The sequence below is a fragment of the Volvox carteri genome (genome assembly GCF_000143455.1).
Source record: "Volvox carteri f. nagariensis unplaced genomic scaffold VOLCAscaffold_73, whole genome shotgun sequence".
Taxonomy (NCBI): Eukaryota; Viridiplantae; Chlorophyta; class Chlorophyceae; order Chlamydomonadales; family Volvocaceae; genus Volvox; species Volvox carteri.
In genome coordinates, this window is record NW_003307616.1 from 1,059 (window position 1) to 15,141 (window position 14,083).

At 60.9% G+C, this 14,083-nt stretch overlaps 2 protein-coding genes across 2 annotated transcripts in view; one reads left to right on the forward strand and one right to left on the reverse strand.

Annotated features, from left to right (window-relative positions):
* Positions 1-338: 338 nt before the first annotated feature.
* On the reverse strand, positions 339-11,763 carry VOLCADRAFT_107659 (uncharacterized protein; the record flags this gene model as incomplete). The annotated part of the gene is made up of 10 exons (XM_002957396.1): positions 339-946; positions 2,269-4,940; positions 5,283-6,623; positions 6,870-7,055; positions 7,149-7,793; positions 8,445-8,895; positions 9,123-9,189; positions 10,327-11,184; positions 11,390-11,486; positions 11,593-11,763. The coding sequence occupies 10 exons, from the start codon at positions 11,761-11,763 to the stop codon at positions 934-936; spliced, it is 6,501 nt and encodes a 2,166-aa protein (XP_002957442.1). The 3' UTR covers positions 339-933.
* A 425-nt stretch (positions 11,764-12,188) lies between these two features.
* Positions 12,189-14,083, forward strand: part of VOLCADRAFT_107660 (uncharacterized protein) — a gene marked incomplete at its 5' end in the record, with an annotated part of 4,997 nt that continues 3,102 nt past the window's right edge. The window contains 3 exons of the mRNA XM_002957352.1: positions 12,189-12,598; positions 13,086-13,141; positions 13,613-13,712. Coding sequence (XP_002957398.1) covers positions 12,189-12,598; positions 13,086-13,141; positions 13,613-13,712 — 566 coding nt within the window. The remainder of the gene's footprint in view (positions 12,599-13,085; positions 13,142-13,612; positions 13,713-14,083) is intronic.

Sequence of the window (14,083 nt, forward strand, 5' to 3'; positions counted from 1 at the left end):
ATGTATTTTAGCTCTTGAGTGTCGAGGAGGCAGAGCAGTGTCTTGAAGCTGTTTCAAGCAGCAGCCGGACCCCATGACCAATGGATGTCGAGCGCTGGACCAGATCACCTAGCAGCAAATCAGAAAGTGAGTTCCTGTCAAAGTGTGTGTTGGTTTCATGTCAGGGTTACAAATAGGCTGGTTGGGTGCTCACCAAGAATTGCATGGTTTTGCGACATCGTGTTAATTGTATGCTTCAGTATAGCAACCTGTCCATTTTTACTCCACTAAGCCTATATGTCTATAACTAACTGACTGACTCATGTCCCGCTGCTGTTGCAGTCAACCACCTTGGACATGGTGAAGCAGTGGGCGACAGATGTGGGCGGTGGAGATTGCAACAGCCATGATGACAGCAAAGGCCGCCTCAAAGCGCAGCCGTTCTGCACCTGATGTCGTCTTGACTGAAGCGGATCATGGAAACAAAGGCGAAGGGGAAGGGGGGCAAGAAACGACGGTGGTAATGGCTGCACGTTTATTTTGGGATGAATGCACACGCAATGTGATGGACAGCTGCATTGTCTTGTTTTGTGGAGGTGCCTTTTTTTAGGGCTGAAGGCGTGTTCTTATCACATGGTGGACAGGGTCTTGAGACGGCTTGGCTTATAAGCAAATCCGTATCTAGACGCTGTTCATCATGTGATAAGAACACGCCTTACTAGTTAGGATTGGAGGCGTGTCCATATGGCGCGATGGACATTATGAAAAGGCTTAATTTTGGACTGAAAGGGGCCTTCATATCACGTGATGTTTATGTTTCATTTTACGGAGACGGCTTCTTTTTGGACTGAAAGGGGCCTTCATATCACGTGATGTTTATGTTTCATTTTACGGAGACGGCTTCTTTTTGGACTGAAAGGGGCCTTCATATCACGTGATGGACATGGGCTCGTTTTATGGAGACCACCTTCATTTTGGACAGAAGGGGTATTCAAAGCGTAAGGGACGTTCATTCTGAGCTACCTTCATTATGTAATGAAGTGGTCCTCATTCTAAATTGACCCGGTGCCCTCGATTTGGTGTGGAATGAAGGGTCCTTCATGAAGGTATGAAGGGTCTTCATTAAGGTATGAAATGAGTGTGAATCGCATATAGAATGAAGGCTCCAGGTTCCCAGAGTGTACCCCCCATTACATCATACGTCATATTGCCGTACGTTGAAACCATCCAGGATTCGGATGAGGATATTACCCCTCACCGCGTATTACTTAAAAAGTTCCTAAGTGCCTATATTCTCTCTCTCGCGCGCACTCACTCTATCTATCTTTCTCTCGATGTGGAGCGTCCCCACCTCCTCCTCCCCCTTCTTCTAAAATTACCTCCTGCCCTACCCCCCCTGCCCTTACCCCTACCCATCCATCCATCCATCCACCCACCCATCCATCCATCCATCCATCCATCCATCCATCCATCCATCCATCCATCCATCCATCCATCCATCCATCCATCCATCCATCCATCCATCCATCCATCCATCCATCCATCCATCCATCCATCCATCCATCCATCCATCCATCCATCTATCCATCCATCCATCCACCCATCTATCCATCCATCCATCCATACATACATCCATCCATCCACCCACCCATCCATCCATACATCCATCCATCCGTACGTACAAATTTGTAAACGGATTTGAACATCTCGATGTCCCATGTGACTTGAGACATCGCATCTGCAGTACAATATTGCAGTACAGTAACGGCACCGAACTCCTCTCACTCACTCGTTCACTCATTGATTGATTTCATTTCAGAGCTTAAATTTGTTTTTTGCGGTTTGAAAGTACAACTTCCCGAAGGCGGGATCGGAATCGTTGGCATTTTTTTTAACATTAAATCCACGACGACGACGATAGAACATTCTGGTTTTTCAATTTGATACTGGGATGTGCGTTTCTAAAGTGAAGGCAAATAGAAAATAGATATCGTAATTCTCTTGAGGAGGACAGCCCGGGGAGGGAGGAAGGGAGAGGGAGGGCGAATGTGTGGGCGTTGCCCCCCGTTGGGGTCAACCACCAACCACCAACCACCAACCAGCTCTTATCTATCTATCTCCCCTGTGGCTCCCAATACAAACCCCACTTTCCACCAACCACCACAACCAACAACCAACAACAGCCACTTCAAGATTACACCACTTATAACAGAAAACAACATTTCTATCTTCGAGCAATATAAAAAGATTCCGGAGCCATCGCGTCTCCCTCACCTCACCTCACCTCACCTCACGCCCGCACCCGCACCCGCACCCCCTCCCACATCCACAACCCGGCCGGAGGACATCACCATCACCGGCCCGAGCACCATCATCACCACCATTACAAACAGCAGCAGCACTGCCGCCACCACCAACATCAACAGCACCAAGGCAGCCGCCGCCTCCTCCGGACCCATTTGGTTGCCTGGTACGACGACGAGTGGTTGCCCGTCCGGCTGTACGATGGCAATCATCGTTTGTCGTACAACGGCAACCAGCCGACGTACTAGGTCCGTTGAGAGGGCCGCCGTACCCACACCATCACGGACGTTTCCATTGCGCACGTCAACTGTACGGCGACCAATCCTCCATCCCATTATCCCCCACTCCCTATTTCTATTAAGAGGGGTGTCCACGGACCCACGGGTCGGCGACGACGGCGCTGTGACACTGGGGATCTCCGGCGGCTGCTGCTGCGGCGGCGGTGGGGTGGCCCAGATCTCCCAGGGACCCAGCAATGGCTGCAGCGCCGCGCGTACGGCGTTAGCCGCATCTGGCGCCAAGCTGGCCAGCTGGTACGACAATATGGCGCCGGGCGTGCTGCCGTACGCGTCAAGTGCGGTAAAAAACGTGCCACGTGCTGCGGGGAAGCGCTGCAGCAGCCACGTCAGCGTCCTCAGACCTGACTCATCCACAGCGAGCCCGCCGCCACCATTCGCGCCGCTGTTGCCGGGCGACGTTGCATTCCCAGCAATCTCTGACCCACGGGTCACCGCCAGGGCCGCAGCCAGATGAGCAGGCGTTACGCCAGCGGCGCTCGGCTCGTCCCACGCCAGCGGCGACCCATAGCTTTGAGCCCACTCCGCCATCGCCGACAGCATCGCGCGGGAGCCAGAATTCACCGCCAGGTGTAGCAGCGACATGCCGCCGTACTCTGGCAGCTGCCGTACTTCCGTACACACGTCTATAAATCGCATGCCCCGATGCCGTACCAGGCCCCCCAGTACGGTGCCTGCCGCCACCGGCCGCCCTGCCTGGCACAGCCACGCTAGGAGGCCCGCGGCCATGTCCTGCATGCGCTGTCCGTATTCGGGACGCCGCTGTAGCTCCGAAACCAGGGCCGCCAGATCCACGGAGCCCGGCAGTACGGGTACGGTGATGTCGACGGCGCTGTCGTGGAACGCATGCAGACGGGAGCCTGCCGCTGCCGACACCGCGGTCGCGGCGGCGGCGGCGGCGGCGGCTGACGCCGCCACCGTAGCGGACGACACCGGCCTAGACGACGAGACGTGCGCAGGCAAACTGGCGGCGGCGGTAGCTGCGGCGGTGGTAGCGGTAGCCGTCCTGGCGGAGGGCACCGGGCCAGATACGGTGCCGGGAGTGGCGGCGGCCAGGAACCCCAACGGCGGCGGCGGCGGAGAGAGAGACCCCATCAGCAAATGTTCGAATTCCGCTGTCGTGCGCGGTCCCAGAAACGTGCCGTACTCGCCGGCGCCGCCGGCGCTGCTGGCTGATGTTCGCAGCACTAACGGCACGGCGGCCCCCCCACTCTCCAAGACGGCAACGCTACCGTCGCGTGACGTCATCGTCCCCGCCGCCGTCATTGCAGCTGGCGGCGGCGCCAGCGCGGTGTCGCTGACAAGGCCGACGGGGGTGCTGAAGCTGATGTTGCGACGGGGCCTCGCCGCCGGGCCCACAGCGCTCTGTGGTGGTACGACAGAGGAGAGCGGGAGTATACCATCGTGGGGGCCATTGCCGGAAAAGCCCGTGTACGGCAGCGGCGGCGGCGGCGGCAGCGGTAACGGTAGCGGCGCAAGGATATCCGGAAAGGTGTTGGAGAACGTGAAGAACCCCAATGGCGCTTCGGCGCTTGCCCGGACTGTAGCTGTAGCTCTGGGCAGGACGGCAGCGAGGTTGTGAGCGCTACTGCCGGTTGGGTCGGGGCCGCCGCCAGCGGCGGCGGCAGCGACGGAGGCGCGACGTGTGATGTGACGGTTTAAGGATAGCGGTTGTTGTCGCTGCTGAGGCGGCGGCGGCGGCGATGGGGCTGCAGGAGCGGAGCTTGACGGCGCCGGTTGTGGGGGCGACGGCGGCGGAAGAAGCGGCGGTAGCGGCGCATCGCTGCCGCTGACACCGACGCCGTACATGGTGGCGGCGCTATCGAAATGGCGATGCGGATGTTCGCTGCCGCCGCCGCCGCTCTCGCGGCGCCGCTGCCGCGCGACCTCACGTGCCGACGGTACGGCATCATACCGCAGCGGCAACAGCTGCGCCACGTCCTCGCCGCCGCGTCTGCTGGCGGCGGCGCCATCGCCGCCGCCAGTTGGCTGCTGACTGGCCGCCGTCGCCGCCGCCGAGATGAAATCGTGAGGTCGCGGGTGCAGGGGTAGCGGCGGCATCGGCAGCGGCAGTACGGCCGTGGGGGGAGGGCTGGGGCCCAGCGGAGGCATTGGCACACAGGAAATGTACTGCAGCCATAAGCCCAGGTCGTGCAGCGCATCAGCAGGTAGCGGCGCCAGCGTCTGCGCCGGCAGGTCAGCCCCGACGCCGACGCCGGCAGCGGTATCGCCGTCGCGTACCCCGCTGTCCAACAGCGTACTCGTCGCCGTCGTCCGGCTTTGCAGCAGCTCTGAAACCAGGGTGGTGTCGTACCAGCTGACCGCAGGCAGGCAGGCGTACAGCGCGCCGCCGAACCACACCTGTGCGGCCACAAGAGGGGTCGCATCCAGAATACATACGTACGTACAAACATACATACATACACACATGCTGGGCATAACCGCCGCCGCCCCCCTTTGCCCCTCAGCCCTTACCTCCACCTCCAATAGCCCAGGGACAATCACACCGGCAACAAACAACTCCAGCACCGGTGACGTCGCCGCCGCCGCCGCCGCCGCCATGGCGGCCTCTTCGGTCATGCGGCAAACGCCTCCGCCGCCCTCGCCTCCGATGCCGCCGCTGTCGCCGCCGCCGCCAATGCGCCAGGTCCACTCCGCCGGCAAGTACCTGCCCGCGCTGCGGACTGCCACGTCTAACCATACATTCCCGCCGCTGCCCATGTCGTATTGCAAGCTGCTGCCAGTGGCGCCGCCAGCTGCGGCGGCGGCGGCGGCGGCGGCGGCAGGTAATGGCGCCTCATCGGGTGCGAAATTGGCAACGGAAGGTGGACGGCTCGTTAGCAGCGGCGACGGTGGCGGCGGCGCCGGCGGCGGCAAGGTGGTGGCAGATATTGCTTCATACGGGCCCCGATAGAGGCCTGGAGGACGTATCGAGTCTCTGTCCGTGTCATTGTGACATGCGGCCGCGTAAGGACCCGTGGGTCTGCCGTACACAACGTCGGCGCCGCCAGTGATGCCGACGGCGGCAGCGGCCTCCAGCTCCAGTCGCTGATCTGACGGCGTCGTGGTGGCAGCAGCTGCCGCACACATAACAGCGGCACGTTCAATAATGGAGCTTGATACCCGCTGCAGTAGCAATGGATTGTACGGCACCACCTCGCAGCGGGGGCTGACGTCACCGCTCTTGTCAGGGGCGCCGTCGCCGTCGCCGGCGTCAACGTCACCCGTGCGTTCGAAAAACAACGCCTCGTTCAGTCCGCCCGTCGTTTCGCCTTCCGCCAGCGCCAACGGTGACGCCGCCGCCGCTGCCGCTGTCGCCGCCGCCGCGGTGGTGTTGGTGGCAGTCCACGAAATGCCGTACATGTCGTTCCCGTTCCCGTGCCCCTGCGCAACGACGCCGTACAGGTCCAGGCCCCGCGTGTCCATGACTTCCCCAGACCAAAACACGTCGTACGGACAAACCGATGACGACACCATAGAACGCATGTGTTTGCTTCGCCGTTGCCGCCGCGACGAGGTCGACCGCTGTCGATGCCGTACGCTGTCACTGCCGCCGCCGCCGGCGCCGCCAAAGCCGAAGCCTAACCCCCCGGTACCACAGGTCACGTAACTTAACTCAGCGGCCTCCGCCTCCGCCTCCGCCTCCGCTGCCGCGGCCGTACTGCCGCACACCGTTTGGCTGTACGACATACTGGCGTACGGCATCGACGCAGCTTTGGAAAGTGAACTCCCGGCGATGGGGGGAGTCGCTACGTCAGCGGCCAGGCCATCGCTCCCAAGCTCCTGCCAGCACATAGGGCCCTCCAGGCGCCGCCGCCGCCGATACCCAGGGTGCGCGTCCTCGTCCCCTCCGCGACTCGCCCTCCGCTGCCCGCATCCCGGCTGACGGCTGACGGCACAGTCCTTTGCGCAGCCGGCATGCGACGCAACCCGCTGCGCTGACGCAGCGCCGCCGCCGCCGCCGCCGCCACCATCTGGGCATCCGTATTCGTCGTACAATGACCTCAGAGCTTCCACCAGCAGCAGCTGCTGCCGTTGCTGCTCCTCAATCCAGGAGAGCGGTGGGGAGGCCGCAAGCGCGTGAGGCAGCAAGTGGTGGTCGTGCACCGCCGCCGCCGCCGCCGCCGCCGCGATGTCACCCTTGCACGCATCCGCTGCCGCCGGCGGCGTCGCCGGCACCGCTGCCGCCAATGTATGTGGTGGGGCCGCCGCCACCGACGCCGCGCGACGCTCTCGCAGAGCCCTCCATAACTGGTCAACGTATTTGTTGTACAAGCGCGCCTCCCTCACCGGGGTTGCCGTACAAGCCTCCTCGCCGCTGAGCCGTTGAGCCGTCGGCGGCTGGCTCCCCGACCTGCAAGACCCATCGGCACCGCCGACGCCGCCGTTACTGCTACCGCTACAGCCGCCGCCGCACTTCCCGCCGCCAGCATTGCACGGCACCACCTGGGTATGTGAGGCCCCCAGCTCGACGCCCTGGTCGCCGGAGGAGTGCCGTACGTAGGGGGTTTGCGCGTGTGGTTGGAAGCGACAACCGCCCGGCGGCCCGCGACGCATTCCATGCCGTACCCGTCGCATCAGCGTGGATAGCACCCGAATGCCGCGCAGCAAGCGTTCCCTTGCCCTGCCGCCGCTGCCGCCGCCGCCGCCGCCGCCAGCATCTGCCGGTACAGGAAATCGAACATTGGACGTCAGCTGCATGTGCCGCTGCCGCTGTCGGCTGTCGGCCTGCGTGCTGCTGCTGTCGTAGGAGCCGTCACCGCCGCCAGTAAGGCCGCCGTAGCGATAAGCTTCGCAGGCGGCGGAGCCGCTGCCGCCGCTGCTCTGTGTCTTGAAGGCCGCGGCGACAGCGGGACCTCCGTCGGCCGCAACCTCACTGACGCGGCCGCCGCCGCCGCCGCCGCCGCCGTCAGCTGATTGCGACGGAGCTCCGTGGCGACGTTGCTGGTGCTCTCGCGACGCTGAGCGGAGAGGTTCCAGCAGAACCGGCGACGGCCGTCGTGTTAGAGGCAGCTCCGATGGCAACTGCCCTGACGGCGGCGGGATGTACAGGTGTACGATAGGAAGATAACTAGGAGCTGCAACGGACAGCGGCGCCTCCGCCGTCGAGTTACCCGGATCCGCCCACACGCCGCCCCGCACTCGCTCCGCCGCCCCCCTGAATTCCCCACGGTGCCGCTGGCCCCACTCCGAGCTCTCAGGAGGCTGCTGCTGCTGGTGCGACGGCGGCAGCTGCTGCTGGTGCGACGGCGGCAGCTGCTGCTGGTGCGACGGCGGCAGCTGCTGCTGGTGCGACGGCGGCAGCTGCTGCTGGTGCGACGGCGGCAGCTGCTGCTGCTGCTGCTGGTGCGACGGCGGCAGCTGCTGCTGCTGCTGCTGCTGCTGCGACGGCGGCAGCTGGTGCTGTTCCTGTAGCGCTGTACGTCGGTGCTGCTCCATGTGGCCCTTGTCGTGCGGTTGCTGGTGCTGCTGGTACGGAAGAAGCGCTGGCGGCGGCAACAGGCGGTGCTCCTGCTCCCGGCGCGCCGCCAGCAGCGCCGCCGTTGTCTGTTGTGATCCGTGGGGCCGTTCACCGTTGTGATGGTGGCGGCCCGTGCCGGTGAGTACGACAGGAGGAGGGGACCCGCAGCGCTCCATCATGATGGGCTCAGATGGAACCGAGGACCCCAGGGTGCTGCTGCAACCCCCGCCGCCGCCGCCGTCAGGAGCAGCAGTAGCGGCGGCACCGCCGCCGCCACCATTGCCCCCGTTGCCGCTGCCTTCCGCCAGCTGCTGCTCCTGCTGCTGCTGCTGCTGCTGCTGCTGCTGCTGCGCTACCGGCGCTGTCCGCGTCCTTGTGAGGACTTGACTCAGGACGGAGGACACCAGTCGCTCCAAAACCAGCTCGGGAGGCTGGTAGTGGCCGCCGCCGCCGCCGTTGCCGCCGTCGCCGCCGTCGCCGCCGCTAGGCTGTCCTGCGACGGGCGCTTGATGAGACTGCTGCCGCCAAGATGGCACGACAGCTGCGGCTGCGGTGGCGGCGGCGGCGTTACGCGGCTGCGACGCGTTGAGGTCCACGAGGTCCAGTAGCAGCACGACGGAACCACGCCGGCTGGCGTCGTACGGCAGTACGGCACCAAGCTCGCCGGTGTGTGAGGCGCACGGGTACATATGTTCTCCGGAGGTTGAGGTCCTCTTGGCAGGATTCGGCGGCCGCGGAGGGTGCGGACAGTGCAACCCGGCAGCGGCAGCGGCAGCAGCGGTGGCGGACACAGGGCGCCGCGCCTGCTTGGCCCGCAGCGTGAACCGCCGTACTTCCGTCGTCTGGCTCCTCCAGCTGCGTGTACGGCAGCCACGAACCGCTGGGGACGGATCCGCTGGGGTCGACAATCACGAAAGCGAATGAGGCCGTACTACTCGGCGTTACAGCACCGCCGGTGCTCCTGACGCGTGTTGGTGGCGAGCGGGCTAGGGCTAGGGCTAGGGCTAGGACCTAATGGTAGAAACTGATCCACAAAGAGGGGCTTCGCTGAGAAGTGAGCTGGAATACTTTGCGGCATTCACGGGCGCAGCTCGGTCGCCGCTGCGGGCGCTCTCTGCTGTGCGCTCGCCAGTTCCAGCAGCTGTGGACCTGTTGATTGACCCGGGACGTGGCTTTAGGATTGGACGGGGAGAGGAAATTGAATTTCGGAGGCTGCAATACATCGCACTACATTCATCGAAGCAAATAACGGTTACGCAAGGCGCAGGTGGATAACAAAACTAAAGGATGACGGGCAGTAATCCTGTTGTAGCATTTATGTGACGGAATAACTGAGTTCCCAGCTCGTTCCCACTAATGCGACTAATGCGGACGGAGGTCCAACTGCCATAAATGACTCCTTTCCAGCTACCGGTGGTGCGGAAGTAGTAGAAGTTTACGTCGCAATTCCTTCACCTGATGAAGGAGCAGAAGCATGAATCCTGTTCCAGGATTATAATGCACACATGATCCCTGCAAGTTGTACTGATCGTTGCGACATGAGTCTCGAACTTCGCGTTACCATTATTGCGCACATTGATATTATGGTGTCTTACCGTGTTACAAATTTGCGCAAGGCAATAAGGCGGATTGCGATAAACTAGTTTTCGCTTGGAAGCCCGGGTTCCGCTTGTTTGATCTCGTATGGAGCATACGTATAGCTCACTACAGGGCAATGGGCTTGAATTGCATTTTGCTTCTAAAGGTACGTATGCATCAGGTGGGAACTGCACACTGGTTGCAGGACTGAGAATTCGTCCACAATGTGAACTGCGTGCCTTGAGCAGACCGACGGACTACAGCAGAAAGTCGACGATGCAGCAAGCTTAGCCATATCCAAAGATTCCAACCCAAACTAAAAAAAATTCCTTCACGTAAAACTATCCCTAAACGTTTCGGACCTTCTATGCCGCAAGCACGTCATCGCGCCAACAGCAGCGCACCTCCTGCGCATCGACCCACGCACATGAGTTAAATCTAAAACGTAGTCTACTGCGAAAATACATACACCCGGCTACATCTCATCTACAGCGGGACAGCACGCGAATCATCACTCCTCTCCCGAGGGCTGCACGGCTCCATGGGATCCTCTCCCCTCTGCGGCCACCGGCACCACCCCCGTCCTTCCTTTCCCCTTCAACTGCGCAACCCTTCACGCTTTCATCTGCTCCTCCATGTCCATCGCCCTTTATCAATGCCCATTCGCAACAGCCTGGTTCCGCGCTGAGCTGCCACCAACTCCCCCACCACCGAAGCCGGAAAAGTTGGCCGACTGAGAGCTCCAAATCGAACCCAGTAACCCGCTGCCACCGCCACCGCTCCGCGCCGACATTGAGGCCGCCGAGTTGCGACGATACAGCACATGCAGACCATCACCCGCCGAACTCGCCTTGCTCGCGTTCACCGCGCCGCGGCTCCCCGCGGCTCCCCCCTCCAACACCACCTCCAGCTCGCCGCCCTCGCCTACTTCCGAAACCTCCGTAATCGCCACTCCCCGTGTGCTGCTCGCCGCGCCGCTGGGCGCGGGGCTGAGTGCGGGCGGGCCCCCGATCAGCTGCTCGCCGCTGCCAAACCCTTCCAAAAGCGTCCTCAGCCCGGGGTTACCGTCCGTGATTTCCGGCGGCGTAGCTTGCACGTAGCTCTTGAGCCGACTGTTGTCCATACCGACCCGGCGGGTCACCTCCGCCACGGCTGCACACAGCAGGTAGATACCCTCATTGGCGCGCTGCACGCCTGTGCTCATGTGCTTTATGCTGTTGTCCATTTGGCACACGCGAGTATCTATGGAGTCAGAGATGCCGCGGATCTCCTCCACCTTCTCCGACACGGTGAGCAGCTTCTCATCCATCTGGGTCTGCTGAGCCATCATGGCCTGTTGCTGCTCGCCCACCGTCGCGATGCGCTTGATGAACTCGTCCTTCTGCTTGCGCAGCTCCTCCCATAGCTGCGTCATGCTTTGCGACACCAGCTCCCGGAACGACTGCAGAGACTTGTTGGTGACCATGAAGAAGTCAGATATGGAAACTCCGCGGATCCTGACGTACAGGTAGACAACGCCGCCCACCACGGCCGCCGGAAGGATGTAGACCGACCAGCCGCCTCGACCTGTGCGTATTGGGGTAGGGCAGGACACAGTGGGGGATGCAGGAGTGTGTCGTTGCCGTGTTAAGTGAGGAAGGGGGGAAGGACGGTGGTGCCGCAGCAGGTTGTGCGGGTCGTCATGGAGGTTGCGATGGGCAGCCCTTCAGGCGCTAGTGCCGCCTTAAGGCGATGTGCAACACCCAATGGTGCAGGCTTCGTTGCTGCTCACCGGTGTGGATGACAGTGTATCCGTTGCTTTTCTGGCCACGAACCACATCTGAAAGCAACTTGTGCAACCGGTCGACCTCGCCCTGGAGAACTGACAGCTGCACGGGACGATGGACAACGCCGGTATGAGGTCGTATGGGTTTGAATCTCAGCCGCCGGGCTATCAAAAATTCTGATGCATTTTCAACGAGTGTATTTGCTCACCTCACTGCTGCCTGAGACTCGTCCACTTGACGAAGGGCCATTTTCATGGTTGAGCGTCTTAAGTGCCGTTGCCACAAGGCTCGTCGGTGAGTCTATCCCAACCTTGTGCGCCTGTGTTGCCGCGTAGCCCGCAAACAACATCCCCCCAAGCGCCGTGGGCCAGCTGGGCATCTTGAAGCGCTTTAGGCTAAACGCTGAAGTCTTTTACACAGGCCTTTTAGAGTATGTGGCAATCGTTCCGTGACAATATGTTGCTACATAAAGCCCTCACCAAGGATGCCTGTTGACGAGGTAAGAGGCTATTTACAGTTAGAATAATCCCGGACTAACAAAGAATGCATAACTCAACAGCGCCGGGGTTCTTACATAACATCGCAATCTAGGGAACAGAATCTAGGCATCAGGGAACGATGGTGAAATTGACCTGACAAACGGACGCGTACGGTCAGCTGAGGTCTACCCTTTGGGCAAAACCAACCCGAGTAAGTGCATACACAATTTGCAATGCTCAATACATGTACATGTTACACCTTTGTTAGATACATGGAGCGCTTTCACTGTTACCGTTGAGAGCTCGAAGCAAGGCTGTCGCGAATATGCGTGTCACGGCAATCCTGCCCCATACCGCGGTCGCTATGGCCGGAACGCACATCAGAATTCCAGCCTTCGCGCTTTTGCTCATCAAGGTCTGCATCGCGCTCTGCGTGCTCGCGCTGCTAGCGAAACTGCTGCTTTACGCCGCGCGCCTAGCTCGCCGCAAGACCAGCTTCTACTACGTGCCCTTCAGCCACGACCTGAAGAACGTCCTGGTCACCGACTGCACACACCCACACGCACGCACGCTGACCCACCATAAAGGTCAGCGCAACCCAGCTCGCCTGCGCCCCTCCGATACAAGCACCGGCCTCGTACTCAACGCACTCAAGGCCTCCCCCTGGAGCGCCGGCCAGGCCTACGAGTGGTGCCAGCTGGCGCAAGTCAGCACAAACCACTTTGACGTGGACAGGTACGGTATGTACGACGTACGTACATACCCCCGCTGATGTCATCTGACGAGGTTGAGGGTCGGGGGGGGGGAGGGGAGGGAGAGGGAAGGGTTACGGTCAGGTTACGGTTCTGGCAGCCGTCCTAACGGCGTGAGTGTCTGGATGGTGGTTATTGGGTCGTTGGAGGGGGGCCCTCCCCGTTGTGTTTTGTACGTATGTATGTGTGTACGTGTGTCTGTGTGTATATGTCCGTATGGTTAAATGTCTGGCGGTTGCTTGTGCCGGGGCCATGTGCGGTAGGTAGGTTGGTTGGTTGTTAGGTTTCCGCTGTCGTCATCACTACATCATCGCGAGGACTGCTTCTTCACAACCGCCGACTGTTTAGTTTCTTTGCTTTCTTCACATCCGCCGCAGCAGTGCTTTCCCCCCTTGGCATCAGCTTCACTCGTTCACGTGGTTCGTCCTCCCCCCCCCCCCCCCAACCCGCTTTCTCCCCCCCCCCGGCAGCTTCCTCTCCGTCTGGTGTTACATCAACCGGGGACTGGCACTGCAACATGAAGCCAGTGAGCTGTAGCAGCAGTAGCAGCAGCTGTATATATAGCTACATACATATGATGTTGTTACAGGGTGGTATAGCTTCACCAGCGGCCCCGTTTCCCTTGGAGGCCGCTCCCTGCATATGTATGTATGTATGTATGTATGTATGTATGTATGTATGTATGTATGTATGTATGTGTGAGTGTGACTTTCCCCGTGTGACCGACCGCCTGCCGTACGTCTGTTCCTGTGCTCTCCGTTTCGAGGGCCGGGAGGAAGGCGACCACCCGGTAGACGGCGGGGAGGTGGAGGTGGAGGAGGGGGAGGAGGGATTGGTTTACCCCCGGGTTTCCTGTCAACCTCCCCTTCCGCCTGTGGGCCTGTTCGCGCCATCCCCACCAACCCCCCACCCCCGCCCACGGCGCATCCACACACTCACCGCCGTCCCCTCTCCCTCCCCCCCCCGTTATACACACACATCTCCCCCCCGACTGCAGTACTTCGTCACATGGCCCGTATTGGGGACTTCCGGGAGGCCTTTCTGTCGCCGTACCTGGTCGCCGTACATGGTCCGGAAGACGGAATTTACAACATCAGGTGAGGGGAGGGGGGAAGAGGGGAGAGGGCTAAGCTGGGGGCCGTGGGTTGGGGTCAGAGAGTACGGCATATACGTCCGGGGGAGAACGTGTCTGCCCGCCTGTCTGTCTGTCTGTGTGTCTGCCCACCTGCCTGTCTGTCTGTCTGTCACCGAAGCAAGTTATGCATATTTCGTTTGGCTTGATATCTGGTCCCTCTTTCCCCCGCTCCTCCTCACCCCCTCACCCCCTTGCACTGTTGGGCCGTTTTTGGTTGCAACACACCCCCTCACCCCCCTCACACTCTCACCCCTTACCGCCATCCCCCCTCACACTCACCCTTTCCAGCATTACTTTCCCGGCTTTGCAAAAGCTTCCCCCTTCCCCCTCCCC